Source organism: Notolepis coatsorum (genome assembly GCF_963971535.1).
Source record: "Notolepis coatsorum genome assembly, chromosome: 17".
Taxonomy (NCBI): domain Eukaryota; kingdom Metazoa; phylum Chordata; class Actinopteri; order Aulopiformes; family Paralepididae; genus Notolepis; species Notolepis coatsorum.
In genome coordinates, this window is record NC_140181.1 from 40,588,007 (window position 1) to 40,608,047 (window position 20,041).

At 39.6% G+C, this 20,041-nt stretch overlaps 1 protein-coding gene across 1 annotated transcript in view; it reads right to left on the reverse strand.

Annotated features, from left to right (window-relative positions):
- rimkla (ribosomal modification protein rimK-like family member A) overlaps nucleotides 1-20,041 on the reverse strand; it is a 52,655-nt gene that overhangs the window by 10,788 nt on the left and 21,826 nt on the right. Inside the window, exon 2 of the mRNA XM_084333898.1 lies at nucleotides 19,114-19,344. Coding sequence (XP_084190024.1) covers nucleotides 19,114-19,344 — 231 coding nt within the window. The remainder of the gene's footprint in view (nucleotides 1-19,113; nucleotides 19,345-20,041) is intronic.

The following is a 20,041-nucleotide window of genomic DNA, read 5'->3' on the forward strand; positions in this document are numbered from 1 at the left end:
TTCTTCACACCAAGTCACAACAACATTGTTTGCCCGGGCTTGAGAGAAAAGGATATTGAAAATGGAGCTCTTATTGAAATTATTTGGTTTAATAACTGGTGCTCTCTGTATCGCCCTCTCTTTTTCCCTCTTTGTCTGTCTGTCTGGCGTTCAGTCAGACGACCAGATGTGAGCCGCTCTGCCACATGTCTTTTTTTTTTTTTTTTTTTTAAGCACACGTCCACACACTCAGACATGTTTTGAGCGAGGGAGGCAGAGAGAGAGAGAGAAAGAGAAAGAGAGAGAATGAGCGCGCATGGCAAAATGGTCAGACTGGGCCCTACCACGTCACGAGCTGCTGCTGTGTGGGGAGGGAGGGAGGGAGAGAGGGAGGGAGAGAGGGAGGGAGGCCGGCCGAGGGAGGGAGGGGATCTTTTATTCTCAAATCATGAGGGAGGGGGGAGGGGCCGTTACATAAGCACTCCTGCCGCTCTGCACGGCTTACTGTGCAGAGAGACCAGTGGAATTTGGGGCAAATACCGCCCCTCCCCTCTCTCTGTCTGTATCCTTCTCTTTCTATTCCCACAAACACCACGGTGGGGGGAGGGGGGACAACAAAAAAACAATATGCGTCATTGGTCGCCTGTCCTTTGTTTCATCTTGAAAAACGGCAAAACCAAAACAGAGAGTGCAGTTTTGGCAGAGGTGGTCTGGAGGCCTCGACTCACCAGACATCCTCCCTTTATCTAACTCCACCAGAGAGGCACAGGCTTCAGGGAGCGGTGGCGGAGGAGGGGAAACACGATAAGGACCGTTTCACTGGACGTCCACAAGGCGGGAGGTTGGACTCAGAGAAGTGGGCGGTGCTCTGTGTGTGTGTTTGTGATAAACCATGGTGGATATATGATTGAGTGACTGTCTTGTGTTTGGGTTGTTAATCTGCCTCATGTGGGCCAGGCGCCTGTGATGTAACCCGTGTGATTGACATGTCAAGAGTTGAAAACATTGTGACACAGCATGGTGGCCATCTGAGCCGCTGACTGGTGCACGCAAGGTTCTAATCCCTTGCAGAATGTTGGAAGTCTCACTCTCAACACTGATGACTAGGCCCAAATCTAAACTACAGTATTTTCTCTCACTTTCTATGTAATCTTTTGTATATAAAAAATAAATAAAAATAAAACTGCTTAATTCCAGTAGGTAATTCCACTGGGTTATTTGTAGCTTTAGGGCCACATCGCTCTGTTGTCCCTGACCGTCTACATCTGTTTTTAATTATTTTTCAATAATACTATCCACGTTGTTAGACGACGAGTCCGTCTCTGCTGGATTTATATCTATTTAGTCCGTGAGCCAGTAGGGTTGGTCTGTACCATCTGAGGGGACTAATGCTCATAGTGATTTTTGGTAAGGTATAAGTTACATCTCTAGAGTTAGAACATATGTGAAAGCATTGCATCAGTGGTAGCTAAACTAGGGCTGACCTTCGAAGCTTTTTTTGGCAATCGAAGCTTCGGGGCCGAACTTCGATTTTAATTCGAAGCTTCGAGAGAGAGAGAGATTTATATATATATATATATATATTTTTTTTTTTTACATCTTATGTTGTGGGACTTGTACAGCACTTTGGTAAACTTTGTTGTTTTTAAATGTGCTCTATAAATAAAGTGGATTGGATTAATGAATTAAGTAGCCCCTTTCGTGACTGTGACGCAGCCAACAAGGTTTCACTCGGCTGTGTGATTTAATTCAAGGTGGATCGCTGTTGTCGTTTGAACAACTTCAGATTTCATGGGAACTACCAATCCCCCAAATCAAGAATGTTTAAGATGAATGAAGTAAGATTTTGATTATTTGAAATATGGCCTGTGTAGACTAAACTATGCACAGAATTATGTCAGTCTACAAGGTCCGGATTCTACATGGTCCGGCAATGTAGACCTTGTAGACTCCACTACAGACCAATTATCAGTGAATGTTCATGCATTTTTAAGAAGGGCTACTTCCACAAAAAAACAAAGAACTCACCAAAACATCTCAGTAGCACCTTATCTAAATGTTCTATTTCATATATGGAGATTCATATTTATTTATGTATTGCATGCATTTCTACATTTTATTTCCTATTTTGTTTATTCATCCCAGTATCTTTCTTTCTTATGTGTGGAATTCTACAAGGCATGTAGGTGTATATGTGTTTGAGGATGATATCCTTCAAACAGGCAATAGTGATGATATAATTTGGGCAGTGCTGAGCTGGGTTACTTTCCTCCAGTGTATTTGTCCCCCGGCCCCACCCAATGGCCCCACGCGCACACACACACACACATACACACACAAAAATCAAAGTAAAAAAAAAATCAAATTTTTGTTTTGAATTTTTTTTATTTTTTTTAAACTTCGATTTTTTTTAATGTTCGAAGCTTGTGCCATCGAATGAAGCTTCGAAGCTTCGAAGTATTTAAGACAGCCCATGCATTTTATATCACTACCCTAAAAAAAAACATGAAACATAGATGTATACTCAACCTAGTGGTATTTTGTCATCAGTGCCCCCTCAACATTGAAATTAGTCACAATGATAGTTGAGTTCAAGCTCTTTTTTTATATATATTTTTTTTTAATAAAAAGTTGGTATGATAAATTATGTCATTGGTGGCATTTGCAATACAAGGCCTAATTTCAGTAAAGTGAATGATTCCATTTAGTTTATTTGGGAAAAGTCAATAAAGAAACAGATTGTAAAGTAAATATCTTTAATCAAAGACTGGTTTACATATGTTGATTTCCATACTTTTATGACCTAATAATCATAATAATTGTCCATGTCGTCCACGTCTTTGTCTGAACTTTCCACACTCTCTGAGGTGGATGCCTGGTTCTCACATTCAGTTATGATATTCTTGAAAATGTCTTTATAGGCTTCCCTTTCAACCCTTTTTATACATTTCATCAACCATCTGTTCCTTCATCGTTCCCTTTGTTCTCAGGTTCCTTCTTCTTGATTCTAGTGTAATCCTTATAGCATGAACTTCTTCTTGATTCTAGTGTAATCCGTATAGCATGAACTTCTTCTTGATTCTAGTGTAATCCTTATAGCATGAACTTCTTCTTGATTCTAGTGTAATCCTTATAGCATGAACTTCTTCTTGATTCTAGTGTAATCCGTATAGCATGAACTTCTTCTTGATTCTAGTGTAAACCTTATAGCATGAACTTCTTCTTGATTCTAGTGTAATCCGTATAGCATGAACTTCTTCTTGATTCTAGTGTAATCCTTATAGCATGAACTTCTTCTTGATTCTAGTGTAATCCTTATAGCATGAATTTCTTCTTGATTCTAGTGTAATCCTTATAGCATGAACTTCTTCTTGATTCTAGTGTAATCCTTATAGCATGAACTTCTTCTTGATTCTAGTGTAATCCGTATAGCATGAACTTCTTCTTGATTCTAGTGTAAACCTTATAGCATGAACTTCTTCTTGATTCTAGTATAATCCTTACAGCATGAACGATGATAGTGGGCCACTGCAGCAACTATGTCTCTGCTTGTTACTGCTAGTCTAATCTTTGCATGTCCCTTTTGCGTTGCACATTCTCGTAGTGTTTGGTCAGCTCTGTGTTACAGCTTGTGTAAGCTTTTCCCTTGACTTGAAGCCCTTCTTAAGGAGAAACTTCTCCTTATTACGAAATAAATGCAGATTGGATTATACACTCTTGCTTCTGATGAAGATATCCTACTTGGTATTTTTGGTGTAGATGTATTCTCACCAGCTTCATCTGTAATGCTTTCCCTGGCTTTCCTTTTCAGAATCTCTAAGTCTCTCTTCATGGTGAAGAGGCTCCGGCATTTTCTGTGATAGTAGATTCTTGGGACTTCTTTTTCTCCAAGGTCTTTAGTAACATCTATTATAGGGGCATAGTTTATCACTTTGGCTGCTTCAAGCAATGTTTTCCAGGATTCATAGTCTTGAGGACTAATGAGGTCATCATCTTCTTTTGTTGTTTTCTGGTGTATGATACACTCTTTAGATTCTTTGTGCTTAAGGACCTCCATTCTGAAGCAAAGTGATTCAGATACTCCAGATCTAAATGACTATCCCACCATCACAGTACCTAAAACAGAAGAAATAAATCACACCCAGGTGATGTAAACATTACAGGTTTATGATTTTTTTTTTGTTAAAAATGTAATCGGAACTTAAGCTATCACATTATTTCTGATATCAATGTTATGGTTTCTTCTATTTGGAGCATAGCTAGCTAATAACAGCTAATAGCATAGCTAATAACAGCACTTTGACAGCATAGCCTGTAGGCACTTAACATTATCTACCATTGGAAAGGTGCATAACATTAATATCAGACATATCGTATACTAAATAATAATAATAATAATAATAATAATAGATTGAATTTTAAGAGAGAAGCGCCTTTCTCAGACTCAAGGACACTGTACAAGGAAAGGATGGAAAAAAAATAAAAGTAAGTAATAAAATTGAAAAAATATATATAATAAAATACATAAAAGATCTGTGTATAGTAACAACAAGAAAAAACAAATAAGATAAGAGATGAGATAAAAATAAATAAAAAAGGAGGCAAGTTCTGTCCAATTGGATGAAGTGGTTAAAATTAACAAACAAACAAACAACAAAACAAAACAAAACAACGGAATCTAGCAGCATAGCTAGCTAATAACAGCTAATAGCATAGCCAATAACAGTGCTTTGACAATATAACCAGTGGGCATTACGTTAGTTAGCTTTTTAAAAGGTTTTGTATTCAATATTGATGGTATGGGCAATGTCAGCTAACATTAGTAAGCTAATTTTAGAAGGCTTAAATTAAATGATAAAGTACGCTAATCCAAACTCAAGTGTCATCTCAAATGTTCTGTCACTTACCTCTTAAACAGCTGTCAGAGCCTCTGGCACAGTTTGAATGTGTTGTTGCAGCAAAATATTTCTTAACCTCTTAAGCCCTAGCCATATTTTCAGAAGATTGCTCCACTTCTACAAGGTCCATTAGCATGTTCTTGGTATCTAGGGACATCTATGGATGGATAATTTTTTTTTTATCTTTGACAGTGAATAACACTATGCTAAAATTTATCAGACATGAAAAACTGCCACTGAGCTTGTTCAGCACCTTCTTGAGATCACGTGTACAAAAAATCTAAGCAAATGAATAAAGGGCAGATGATTAAACAGAAGGTTTTGTAGATACAGTACTGAATTCTGCCATCCGGACACATGCTATTTGAAATATGATTATAGAATATAGAATATCAGGCCTATAAATGACCTTATTATGGGTTACTTATGGCCAAGTTGCACATCTATGGATCAGGCCAAATCTCCCCTTTCCAATGGCAGAGTATAATCTGAATTTAGTACCAACAAGCGCCCCTGACAAAACCGTGAATGAAATCTACTGTAAGTACAATTACTTTTTTATAATGTAAATTATATTCTCCACCATTTTTCATCAGATTGCAACACCACATTTTGCTAGACGTTCACAGACAGGTAGAGAAACTAACTGCGTTCTAATTTATGGCAATAACGTTCAGGTTTGTTCCACCCGTGAGGTATGATCCCAAAAATAAAAACAAAAAAAGAGCTGGGAAGTGTCCATTTCTTTTTTTATTCGAAAGTCCATCAAAAGCCCTGGGTCTCTTCTCTCAAAAGACTACACTCAAGTTAGGTTGCGCCAAATCCTCACGTCAATCCTCGCCTTTTTCCGACTCGATGCCCTGAGATTTCTATAAACTCATATTTCACTAATAACACTTAAAATCATTGGTAAACAAATGTAGTGCTGGATATATACACGTTGACTGTTGTTTTGACAGGAATAAGGAGTTTACTCTTGGCTACATTTGGAAAAAAAAAATGCAACATTAATTCATACATTCTGGCGTGATGTCATTCTTGTACCAGTACCGGACCGCTCTGGCTTAAGAGTTTAACACTTTGAGTGCCAGCCACGAGAAATCTCGTTATTTCATGCCATGCGTTGAGTGCCAATGACGAGAAGTCTTGTTATTTAATCGTTATTGCTTTTATTAGCGATATCCATTCATTTTTAATCAATCTAGCCTCACATTACCATTGGGACTGTCTATGAGCTCGAACAGGGAAAATACTGCCCCCTATCGTCTCCCGGATGGTAATGCACCCATTGGATTGGACTCAATGAAAATGTATGAAAAAAAATATATCCGGATTCCACATTTTACTTCTCAGGCATGTAACCCGAGCCGATCGGGTTCATTGTGGACCCTCAGAACAGCGTGGAATATGTGTTTCGAGTACCTAACATTGGATCAATAAACGATCGATATTTTAGAATTGGAATAATCTTTTTGCAGAACATCTGATATGAGGTAAGGAATCTATGTTACCAGTCTTGGGGTAATCAGATGTATTTTTCACATATATCTCAACGTGTCTGTGTGTGTGTGTGTGTGTGTGTGTTATGACGTTAGCGGCGCTGACCAGGAAATAGATAATCGATTTTTCAGCCCGCTTCTCTAGCGTGCATAAGTACACATATACTATCGATAATCTAGCGTTTATTTGAAAACGATTCATAAATAGGCAGAAAAATTACAACGTGTTTTGTGTATTCCACTAAAGAGCTATTATCACAGAACTTTTTTTTCCTAAAACTTCAGTTTTTCAAAACGATATAGAACGGAAATGTACCGATGAAAAAACAATCTGTTTCGGCCATGGTGACTGCAAGCAAGTCATTGATAAGCGACGGGCGTATTAGACACATAGCCATAATATAGAATATAGAAATAGCTCGCGAAAATCATGAAATATCGGAAAATCAGTCCAAAAAGGCGGACATTCAAACGCTAAATCTGGCGCCCCCTGCTGGCACTCAATGTGTTAACAGTATGTACAGGAGAAACTTTTTTGTTATCCATCATGAAAACAGAAATGCATAGTAACTGTACTGTCACTGCCATTAACTCATTCACGCCAATCACGTAATATTACGTGTTTGCTCGCCAACCGTTGGGCGCCAAAAACGTAATATTACGTTTTTAGATCGTTTTTCTCTTTTATTCGATTTTAATATCAATATTACACTCACGGACCTATATGTTACCGCTGAAAGCCATACTGAGACGCCAAAAGTGTAGTACCGGCCAGATCCTGCTAGGTGGCAGTATCGCCCACCCTTTGAAACCCTGTTCCAGACTGTGTGGAGAATTTTGGAGAATTTTGGAGAATTTTGGTCCAGGCAAGTCTAACGCTAAAGTACTTGAGTAATTGTACTTCGTTACAATACTTAAGTACTGTTTTGGGGGATTTGTACTTTACTTGAGTATTATTAGGTTTGTATACTTTGTACTTTTACTCCATTACATTTCAGAGAAAAAAAACATACTTTTTACTCCTTACATTTAAAATGCAGACCTACAAAGTACAAAGTACAAATCTCGCAGGTCCAACCATTTTAATTGGTATATTTGAATTGTTGATTTGGCCAAACTAACGTTAACGTTATTAATCCAGGTAAACAGCCAATCAAATCCCCATCAATGGAAAATGAACCCGCCCATACCCATGCTGATTGGTCCTTGTGCAAGACTAGAAAGCGGGGATCTTTGATTAAACACCTGCTATCAGAAGAATAGACAGTCAGAGTGACAAGCCATAGAAGATGGCCACAGTGGGGCGGCGTGGCTCAGGGGTAGAGCGGGGCGTCCAATGATCGAAGGGTTGGTGGTTCGAATCCCGCTCAAGCCCATGTCCATCCCATTGCCGTTGTGTCCTTGGGCAAGACACTTAACCTACTTGCCTCGTATGAATGTGTATGCATGTGAATGAATGTTGGTGGTGGTCGGAGGGGCCGTAGGCGTTGATTATTCGCCACGCTTCCGTGAGTCTGCCTCAGGGCAGCTCTGGCTGCAATTGTAGCTTACCACCACCGGTATGACTGTGTATGAACGAATAATGGACTCTGTGAAGCGCTCTGAGTCAGAGCAACAGTCAGTCAGAGAAGAGCGCTATATAAATCCAATCCATTATTATTATTACAATGAGTGATGAAGAGGACGAAATGGTCGGCGACGGCGTGGATGGACAAGACGAGCATCCATGGCCCTATCTACATAAAAAATACATAGTTCAAGGACTCCAACCTTATAGTGTTGTTGACTTGCTATCATTCAAAAAGCTGATAAATGGTTTGCGACCAAGCACTAACATCATTACGAGGCCCACTGTCCGCTCGAAGATCAGCAAAGCTGCTCAAACCATGAAAGAGAAAGTCACTGGTGCTATGAGTGAAGCTGAATGGATCGCGACAACAACAGATTACTGGACAGCCCGACAAAGAAGTTTCATTGGGGTAACCGCTCACTGGATCGACACTGAAAGCTTTGAAAGGCGTTCTGCTGCACTTGCCTGCAGAAGACTGAAGGGCTCCCATACTTTCTTTTTTTTTGTATCCACTTTTTCTCCCATTTTCAATTTTTTTCTCCCATCCCAATTTCGTATCGTCCAATTATACCCTCCCCTGTCTCGAACGCTGTTTCATGCCTCCCACAAGCCGGCTGTAATGTGGACGAAGCCATACATTGCACGAGTCCCCTCCGGTACTCGAAGGTAGCAGCCGTCGCATCTTTTCACCTACAGTGTGATCTTTCAGCGTCGGGGGTCTGCGCTTTGCCACTGCACAAATGGCCTTCTGTATTTATATTTCAATTGTATGTTTTTTGTTTAATGCCCTGTTTTATGTTGAAACTTGTTGTGTGACGTGTTGGTCAGGACTCCCTGGAAGAAGAGATCTTGTATCTCACTGGGACATTCCTGGATAAATAAAGGATAAATAAAATATTATTCAGGGTATACTCCAGTATTCTGTCTTTAATATTGTGATATTATTCAGGGTACTCTACTATTCTGCTTTTAATATTGTGATATTATTCAGGATAATCCAGTACGCTGTGGTTAATATTGTGATATTATTCAGGATACTACAGTATTCGGTATTTAATATTGTGATATTATTCATGCTGTGATGTGAATGCCGTCCATGTTACCTAGTTTACCTTCAATGGAGAAGTGCATTAAAGGGGAACTATCTTATAAATGACCTTTTCCAGTGTTTAGGGTCATTTTCTAGCTATGTGGACTTATAGTAATAGGATCTATGTCTCTAATTCTCGATTTGGCGCATTCTTCCAATTCTCATCTCACAATAATGTCCCTCCCTCAAGTGAGTCATCTGAAAATTAGCGTATTCGGGACGTCAGATGGTCCTCATTTGCATAATAACGCCCGCCCCCCTCTAGCTGCCAGCCGAGCGAGAGCGAGAGAGAGAACTGTAAACACTCTGCGTGTCTCCCTCTCCCTCTCGAGGAAGTCCACCACCGCGCTGCGCCACAGCCCATGCTCCCGAACCGAGAGAGAACGAACTGTAAACACTCTGCGTGTCTCCCTCTCCCTCTCGAGGAAGTCCACCACCGCGCTGCGCCACAGCCCATGGGTCCGTGTACGTTTTGATAGTTCGTTTTTCGTTTAAAAAAGAAAAAACGAAAACCGGAACCACGTGACAAGTACATTTTTCAATGTAAAAGCCATGCACGATCTAACGTTAACGAATATGTATAACGTTATGAATAAATACATAAATACATGCATACAGATCTATACCAGGGTAACGTTATGATACATACATTTTTTGTTTTGTGCATTTCATTTAGACATGATATTTTATGTGAAGTAATAGCCTAATAATATGGAAATAGCCTGTGTGGTCTGTCCCAAGCAGTGTTGTCTAAACGCACGTTATCCTAGTTCAGTGGTCAGCAATAGGCGGCCCGCAGTCCGAAATAGGTCCGCCAGCAATAATATCTGCCGATCAGATTATTTTGAGAATATGATTTGTGATGAAGACTCGCTTTATTGTATCGGAATCAGGAGATTTAGGTAACGTTTTTATAACACAAAGGACACCTCTTTCCTATCGTATTAAGGTAGACAATGAGCTACAACCTTATTTTCACCTAAACGAGGCGAGCCGGCCTCGGAGCTGTACATTTAATAATAATAATATTGATCTATATATCAGTCGGCCTTGACGAGGCAAGTGCGCAGCCAGGGACCGTCTAAAAAGTGCAACACCGAAAAGAGACACTGCAAAAAGATTCAATAACTTCACGTCATACAGTGTATAGTGTCACCAAAATCACTGCACACATCATCAATGGTATCCTATTGGTTATACTACAACACTTAGATTTGAAAAAAATGCTTTTTCATAATTCTGGGGATTTTGTATTGGAAGAAAAAACATTAAATATCTTCACTCTTATAGAGTGTAGTGTCACCAAACTCACTTAAAGTGCCACTTGCAGGTTAAACCCGATACAATTATGGGTAGTTTACATCATTGGTATCTAATTTCATTCTTTATTTTTTTCCATTTGACGCCGGAAATTCCACTCAGAAAGGGTTAAAAATGTCCATGCACGAATAACATGTATGGTGCCAATCAAAAAGCTTATAAGATAATGTAGAAGGGTGGATTATCCCTGCTTATGGGAGTAGTAGTACACAGCCACCTGGTAGCAGGATACTATAGAATTGGATCTATATGTACCCCCGTCTTTGGCCCGGAACGTCGTTCTGGAGGGCTTGCAGCAGGAGTGGATGGGGCCCAGGATTTACTAACCTGGGGGATGGTACTCTGGTCTCCCTCGCCTTCCAAGGCGGTCAGCAGTAGCTCCCCACACACTCTCACTTCCCCCAGTACCTCCGACAGCCCTCCCACACCCGGTGTCAGTTCAATAGTAACGTTAACTAACGTTACAAGCTCAAACACCTTATAACTACTACTACTGTCGTCATGGACCGCGGAACGCATTTGGAATAGGTAGGGCCAACTTTTGGGGTGTAAAAAAAAAAAATATATATATATATATATATATATATATATATATATATATATATATTTGATTTATTTATTTTTGCTCTGCACAGTTTTGGCGCCCTCCTCTATATCGGCAACCATTATTTTTACATAAAAAAAAATCGAACATAAGGGAAAATGAGCCAAAAAACTGTGATGCACAGAGTGAACCAACAGTCACTTGCTCCTCAATAGCAAACCAACGTATGTTGACCATGAAGGACTGGTTCTAACCGAACCGTTCGTTATACAAGAATCACAGAGACATTTCAAAGGTACTCACAGACGCTACCAACCGGTTAAGCCTTTTCACTGCAACAATACACAGAAGGTTAACCCTTTCACGACCGTCGGTTGTGTGATAATAAAGGGTTAACCCTCAGTCGTGTGGCAGTGAAAGGGTTAACAGTTATACAGTAAAGTACTGCACCTTTATTTTTTACAAGCAAGAACAAGAGCTAAGAATAAATGTAAAGTGCACACTAAAGAATTAAAACAAATAAACAACTTAGCTAACACACAATAATAATAATAATAATAATAATAATAATAATAATAATAATAATAATAATAATAATAATAATAATAATAATAATAATAATAATAATAATAATAATAACAAACAATAAAAGAATGTGCAAATTTGCTTTCAAAGAAAATTAAGAAGAAAGAAAGACTGTGAACACCTAAAGCTGAGGCTCAGACCGACCGACCGTTTTAGATTTTTGGCTAATTTTCCCTTATGTTAGAATTTTTTTTATGTAAAAATAATGGTTGCAGATATAGTGGAGGGCGCCAAAACTGTATAAAAAAATAATAATAATACTTTTTTTTTTTACACCCCAAAAGTTGGTAGGGCCACGGCCCTACTGGCCATACCGGTTCCGCGGTCCATGACTGTCGTGTCCATAAGTTCCCTGGCAGAATACTTTGTTTGTGAGGACAAAGGTATACAGGAGTTAGGAGTTTCGAGAATGCCGGCTAGCAAGCTAGCTGATTGATTGATTGATTGAAAACTTTATTAACAGATTGCAGAATGGGTACAGTACAGTACAACTCAATACACACAATTGTTAAGGGGATGCAGACCAGAGAAAGACTTTTGTCTTGTTTACATCAGGGTCCCCCATTTTCAATTCATCATAACATATATGACATACACAACTTACAGATACAGTACTGCTACATCTATACATCTATGACATACCAGATTTGCAAATACAGTACTGTTTGTGATACAAAAAGAGTCTAAAAAAGAGAGTACCGTACTTTTCGGACTATAAGCCGCGGCTTTTCCCCGCATTTTTCGACCCTGCGGCTTATATAACGGTGCGGCTTATATGTGGACAAAACCCGAAAATCGAAATATTGCTTTTTTTTACTGCATTGAAATGTTATTTATCTGTTCCCTTATTTACTTAATACAACTTGTAAATGAGTTCATTCTTGTTATTATGCACCACCACCCACAGAATCGAGAACGAGCAATCAATCTGTCAATCCTTTCCGTGTCCGGGTTATATATGATGCCAAGTCTACATCATATTGGTTGTTTATAGCACACTGACATCTGATTTAATGTGATGGAAGAAGTGAAATGTGAGGTTTCCCATGTTGAGTCAAATTAAGCCGCAGGCTCCACTCCTTACATATGGTAATTAAACATTAAAACACATGCGGCTTATAGTCCAGTGCGGCTTATATATGTACACATCATTCAATTTAGCTGCTGCGGCTTATAGTCAGGTGCGGCTTATAGTGCGAAAAGTACGGTATATTCATTTGACGTAGAAACTGTACATTGGAGGAGGTTGGGTAGGTGGGGTGGGGGGGACTGTACATTGGAGGTGGTTGGGTGGGTGGGGTGGGGGGTTGGGTAGGCAGGGTGTGGGGAACTGTACATTGGAGGTGGTTGGGTGGGTGGGGTGGGGGGTTGGGTAGGCAGGGTGTGGGAAACTGTACAACTGTACAAGAAAAACTGTACATTGGAATATCGATGAAACCATACTTGGTTCTAAGAAGAGGGTCTCATGTATTCTTGGGTTAGGTAATTTACTGTACATTGGAGGGGGTTGGGTCAAGACATTTACAGGGGCCAGTTTCGAATTGCAGTCTCCCGTAGGTGTTCTTTGAGAGTGGTTTTGAAAGTGGGTAGTGATTCACATTCCTTTACAGCTTTGGGTAGGGCGTTCCACCAGGGGCGTTTTTAGGGTTAGAAAACATTGGGGGCTTCAGCCCGGGGGGGTGGAGGGGGGCTCCCCCCCCCCTTTTTTATTTTATTTTTTTAAACACAGAAATACGCAATTTTAGAGTAATTAGAGATGAATACTGATGAACGAATTAGAGGTTCTCAAAGTGAGGTCCATGTCCATGAGAGGGATCTGGGCAGTTCCCATAGAAAATTCAAAGTTAACAGGACCAAATCATCAGTTTCTTATTTATTTATTTAACCTTTATTTTGCCAGATAAAACATTGATCTGGTCCAAGAGGCCCCAACAGGAGTACAAATATACATATATACACATATATATACATATATATATAATATATATACATATACTGTACATACATACACACATATACACCAATAACAAAATAAAAACAGTTAAGAATCATACACATAAGCAAATAAACAAACAAACAAACAAACATTATGCACAGCCTATGTACAAAAGAAATAAACAGTTCATCTCTAGTCTTTACAGTTTTCTTCAATTGCATAAACACTCAAATCAGAAGTATTACACAATTATCAAAACCTTACACTCAAGGAGCAAAACGTAGGCCCAGATTTGCACCCCTATAAGCACAATGTCAGCCTCACACTTTTTGCAAAACAATACACACAGTGATTTGCAAAACACTAAACACACTTCCATTACATTAGACACAGAATGTCAAATTACCACACATATGAGCCAATTGGTTAAACACAGCCATCAGATGCACAAACACACCATTGCTTAATAGTAGATACACCAATCAGGTTTAAGCACTATAAAAATGCAGCAGGTGAGTTCACCTGTCTTCAACCAAAATGGAAAGAGAGTGAAGTACTGTACACAGAGAACGTGAAAATATACAATACATTCACCAAACACTACACAAGACAACCAATGATGCAGACTGATGAAAATATACATTTTCTCCCATTTTCCCAAATCCGTCAACATGTCAACATGGAGAATCACAACAAAAAATGATCTTGCCAGATCCATAGGCAAAGAGATAATGTCTAGTATTTTCTGTACTCTATTTACATTTTTTCAAAATTGTTTTTGTTTTACTGTAATTTTAACCTGTACTGGATACAGTATTTTATGTTTGTCTGATATTTGCTGAGCTTACAGTGTTATGCACATAGTAGCATGAAAACTGGGACATGTTTTGTTGTGATTCTCCATGTTGAAATGTTGACTGATTTGGTTATATGGAGAGAACATTTTAATTTTCATCAGTCTGCATCATTGATTTGGGTATATGGAGAGAAAATGTTTTTTTTAGCAGTCTGCATCATTGATTTGGGTATATGTAGATAAATAAATTATATTTTCATCAGTCTACTCTACAGCATTGGTCTTGTGTAGTGTTTGGTGAATTTATTGTATATTTGCACATTCTCTGCATACTTCACTTACAGTACTGTAATCACTGAGAAGTAGAATTGCTAAATGTGTTTTAGGTTAAGCACAGCAGTGTGTGTAACTGGTTCAAACAGAATTGAGTCATATGAAACGTGTGTTTCATATGGTAACAAAATGTAGTTTTTATAAATTAGTGTATGGTTTTGACAAGTGTTTAATTTAGCAAAAGATCTGAGGTGTTCTGATAATTGTGTGTGTGGTTGTGCTAATTGTGTGTTTTGAAACACCAGGCCCTGTTTTCAAAATCATGCTTAAGCAATCGAAAAAAAACTATTGTGTGTTTCATTATAATTATGTTTCAGTCTTCTCATAAAAGAAATATTCGATTTTTGGGTCTTTTCCTGCCTTTGGTCCGCTTTGCATTCACATCTCAAATGAACCGTAGCAGGGTTCACTTGCAAGAGTGAATGAGCTTTCACACCACCCCAAACCAACCGGACTATCCGAGGAAATGAACCAGGGTTCGATTAAAGCTTATTATAGTTTATCACAGTATCATGAGCATGTCTTTGTCAGTGGACACTGGACATGGGTATGGATGGCTCCAGGTGCTGCTGTGTTAAAGTGCACATCTTCAAGTCCACAAATCGGTGAATGAAAGAATGATAGGATCAAATGAAAACTACTTACTAAAAATGGATTAAAAGTACTAAAAACCAACAAAAAATACCAAACACTAACAAACATTCAGCACAGACAATGGGGATGCTGACATAAAAAAAAAAAAAAAAAAAAAGTAAAAAAAAAAAAAAAAAAATGTAAACATTTTTTTTTTTTTTTTTTTAAGGTCCGGGGCTAGGAGAAAAACATCCGGGGCTAAAGCCCCGGAAGCCCAGGGCTAACGACGCCACTGCGTTCCACATTGATGTGGCATAATTGTTTAGTCCCTTGTTTGAGCTCGTCAAACTCCATTGTAGTGGATGAGAGGTAGGGAAAAGTTACCTGCAGTGACATCACGGCACTGATAGCGTCTGATAAGCTTTTTGATTGGCTCCATACATGTTATTCGTGCGTGGACATTTTTAACCCTTTCTGAGTGGAATTTCCGGCGTCAAATGGAAAAAAATAAATAATGAAATTAGGTCAATGATGTAAACTACCCATAATTGTATAGTGTTTAACCTGCAAGTGGCACTTTAAGTGAGTTTGGTGACACTACACTCTATAAGAGTGAAGATATTTAATGTTTTTTTCCAATACAAAATCCCCAGAATTATGAAAAAGCATTTGTAGTGTTGTAGTATAACCAATAGGATACCATTGATGATGTGTGCAGTGATTTTGGTGACACTATACACTGTATGACGTGAAGTTATTGAATCTTTTTGTAGTGTCTCTTTTCAGTGTTGCACTTTTTAGACGGTCCCTGGCTGCGCACTTGCCTCGTCAAGGCCGACTGCACATATAGATCAATATTATTATTATTAAATGTACAGCTCCGAGGCCGGCTCGCCTCGTTTAGGTGAAAATAAGGTTGTAGCTCATTGTCTACCTTAATACGATAGGAAAGAGGTGTCCTTTGTGTTTTAAAAACGTTACCTAAATCTCCCGATTCCGATACAATAAAGCGAGTCTTCATCACAAATCATATTCTCAAAATAATCTGATCGGCAGATATTATTGCTGGCGGACCTATTTCGGCCTGCGGGCCGCCTATTGCTGACCACTGAACTAGGATATATGTATAACGTGCGTTTAGACAACACTGCTTGGGACAGACCACACAGGCTATTTCCATATTATTAGGCTATTACTTCACATAAAATATCATGTCTAAATGAAATGCACAAAACAAAAAATGTATGTATCATAACGTTACCCTGGTATAGATCTGTATGCATGTATTTATTCATAACGTTATACATATTCGTTAACGTTAGATCGTGCATGGCTTTTACATTGAAAAATGTACTTGTCACGTGGTTCCGTTCTCCATTCTTCACATCAAAAACGAAAAACGAACCATCAAAACGTACACGGCCCATTATTGACTCATTTTTTTCATTTGATTCTGATACCAAAATACGAAAAACAGGTCCGTATTTCAGTTTTTCCTTTTGAAACGAAAAACGAACTATCAAAACGTACACGGACCCCCATGCTCCCGAACCGAGAGAACGAACTGTAAACGGAGACACGCAGAGTGTTTACACAGTTCTTTTTTCTCTCTCTCTCTCTCTCTCTCTCTCTCTCTCTCTCTCTCTCTGACTGTGTGGACTGACTGTCACTCAAAGTGCTTATGGGAGGAGCCAGGCCATAACAGCCTGAAATCGGAGCCAGGCCATAACAGCCTGAAATCCGGAGGCTGAAAAATGATGGTTTTGAGTACTTGATTAGAAATATAAACCAATGCATTTTTTTGAAAAAAAAACGTACAGATGTCTTCAATAGACTCACAGGAATTGTGTAAAGTTGCCCAAATAGTGCTAGGAATAGTAAAATAGTTCCCCTTTAAATAGTTATTTTTTTTATCCACTTTTTCTCCCATTTTCTATTTTTCTCCCATCCCAATTTTCATATCGTCCAATTCAACCCTCCCCTGTCTTCGAACGTTGTTTCTTGCCTCCCACAAGCCGGCTGCAATGTGGACTAAGTCATACATAGCACGAGTCCCCTCCGATACTCGAGGTAACAGCCGTCGCATCTTTTCACCTGCGCGGCTCGATCTTTCAGTGTCGAGGGTCTGGGCTTTGGAGGGGCCCCGCCCCCGTCGCTTCTTGATTCTACTGCGCAGGCGCACCAACCGACCTGTAGGAGTCGCTGTCCACAACGCCCGATCACCACCCTTCAGTTTCCTTCCCCGTAATACGGCCAATGTGTATTACTGTGGACGACCAGCTAAACTGAAAGCAATGTGGAGAGCGGGGCTCGAACAGGAGGCGTCCTGCTCGAGCTTAGTCTCCAGCATTCGTTGCGAGCGCCTTGCCCACTGCGCCACGTAGCCGCCCTTGCATTAAATAGTTTTAATGCAAAAAAAAGTGTCCTGTTTTTTCATTTCAGCATTGTCTATCGCAGAACACATTCCATTGTGGGCAGAGTGTATGCTTGGTTTCATTCCAGCCTTATTGCCTAAACACCAGCTGATGATTTCACTAATTGGCTCACCTCTCCAACTAACGCACCTGGTGCAATGTATAGTTAAAATGAAAACTTGGCCCACGATGGAATGAGTTTGAGACCCCTGGTCTATCCCTTTCAAAAAAAAATGTACTTTTACTTTTTAGTACTTAAGTACATTTAAAAGTAGGACTTTTTTACTTTTACTCAAGTGTGTTTTTAGCCAGATACTTTGACTTTTACTTGAGTCAGATTTTGAGACAGTACCCATACTTTCATTAAGTATAATTTGATTTCTGGGTACTTTTTACACCCCTACACTTCACCCAAGCAACTTGAAATGCATCTAGCACACTCAATCCATAAATTGTGCCAAATTATGTCCGGGACCAGATGGACATCAATACTGGAAATCGCGATCAGACAATTGGAATATTATTTTTGGAATAACCCTGATCAAAGGTAAGGACTATCTGACGTCAATTCCACCTTGATCCTACAATGATTTCATATCGATCCAGCTGATCAGCGTGTGTGGTGTTCAAAACAAATGCCGTTACTGGCGATCAGAGCATCAAAAAACGACCCCCCCTGCTTAGTAAACAGTTAATGACTACTATATCTACTGAATATGTACACATGACTGTATACTCCTATTTAAAGATGCTTCTGAGCTGCGCTGTCTGTGCTCTCACGGATGTCTTTGAGGTCACCTACTCAATGTTTAAGTTCTCTCTCCAAGTGGCAAGTAGTATTTAGAATAGATAAGTCTGATTGAACACAGATTGGGTCCTAAGGTGACTGGTAGATGTAACAGACTTACTGGCCACAGTCTAAATTTACCAGCATTGGTCTGGTACTGGGATTTATTTAAGTATGGGGCAGCGATGGTCTTGTGTTGTGACCGGAAGGTTACTAGTTCAATCCCTGAACTAGCAGGAAAATCTCAGTCAGGGGGGGTAAATGAATAACAACTCTTTTCTCACCATCCAGTGTTGAAATGCCCCTTGAGCAAGGCTCTTAAACCCTGTGTTGTGTTTGCTTAGACCATGACTAAACATTCTCAGTTGGTGTTTGTTCTGTTAGAATATAGACTCGCTTGTTTGGAGTTGTTCCTATGGGTTACAGGTTATGGGTTACGTTGTGCAGTTTGGAAAGCTAGGAGGCTACAATAGGAGGGACTCAGAGTTCAGTGTCAAACCTAAAGCTAACAATGGTTTCCTTGTTCTTGACTTGAACATAAACACAATGTATTTACCATTTCCTTGAAACTGGCCAGCGTTACCCATCGCTACCCAGCATTACCCAGCGTTAGTAACGGAATGTAGAACCTGATAAGAACAGATGTTGTGTAATTGAATATCGTTCTGTTATCGGGGACACGTGAGGGCCATAGACAGTACGAGGGCCGTTATATATATAATGATGATATATATATAATTAATAACAACTGATTTAGCTGTGTGTCAAAGTGCCGGTTGGTTGTCTCACCATAGGAGAACGTGTCTGGGAGAGGTACGCCGTGGCCAGCCAGCTCCTGGAAGGTCCAGAACTTGTTGACACAGTTGAGGATGGCCTGGGGCCGGTTGACCACCCGGCACCCCATCTTCTCCAGGTGACGCAGCACAGTGATGTCGCTGTCTGACTGCACCCAGGGCGTGGGCACCCGCACCACCGATACCTGTGGGTAGGCCGTCACCACCTCCTGCTCCACCCGCAGACCTGGAGACAAAAAGGACACGTGATGGTTAGAGTTGGATGAAAAGGACACATGAGGACACGTTATGGGGATATGATACATGTCTAGGAAACGTACAGAAACAAGCGTGACGTATTCTGTAACCCAGAATAATGAAGGTTATACTACATGATTAGAACCTCCAGAGGAACGCACAAATATAATAGAGCTGCCCCTCATAGTCCATGGTCATTGATCAGTCAACTAAGACTTTCTTAGTCAAATGTGATGCATTTGCATTTGAAATGAGTTATTTCCTGAAAAACAATAAGCACATACATATCTCTGCTAAGCACTAATTAAAGAGGTCCTTCTCCATTATTACACATGGAAAACTAAGATTTTACACAGTTGTTCACAGTCTGTGAAATCAACTATTCGATTAGTCAGGAAAATCTTTGACTGTTAGTCGACTAAGAAATGTCTTTAGTTGAGGACATACCTAAAATAATAGACCTGGGCCCTCATTCATCAACGTGTCTTACGCACAGATATGTGCTTAACCTGTGCGTACGATCATTTCTAAGCAAAGAGTGGGATTCATCAATTTCAACTTGAACTTGACTTAGTGCTTATATTTACGCACAGCTCGGAGCACACTTAGCTGACGCCCAGTGGTAGAATATATTATTACAACAAGGAAATGAGCTTCTGTGCATTAGTTTCAACACTGGCATGTTC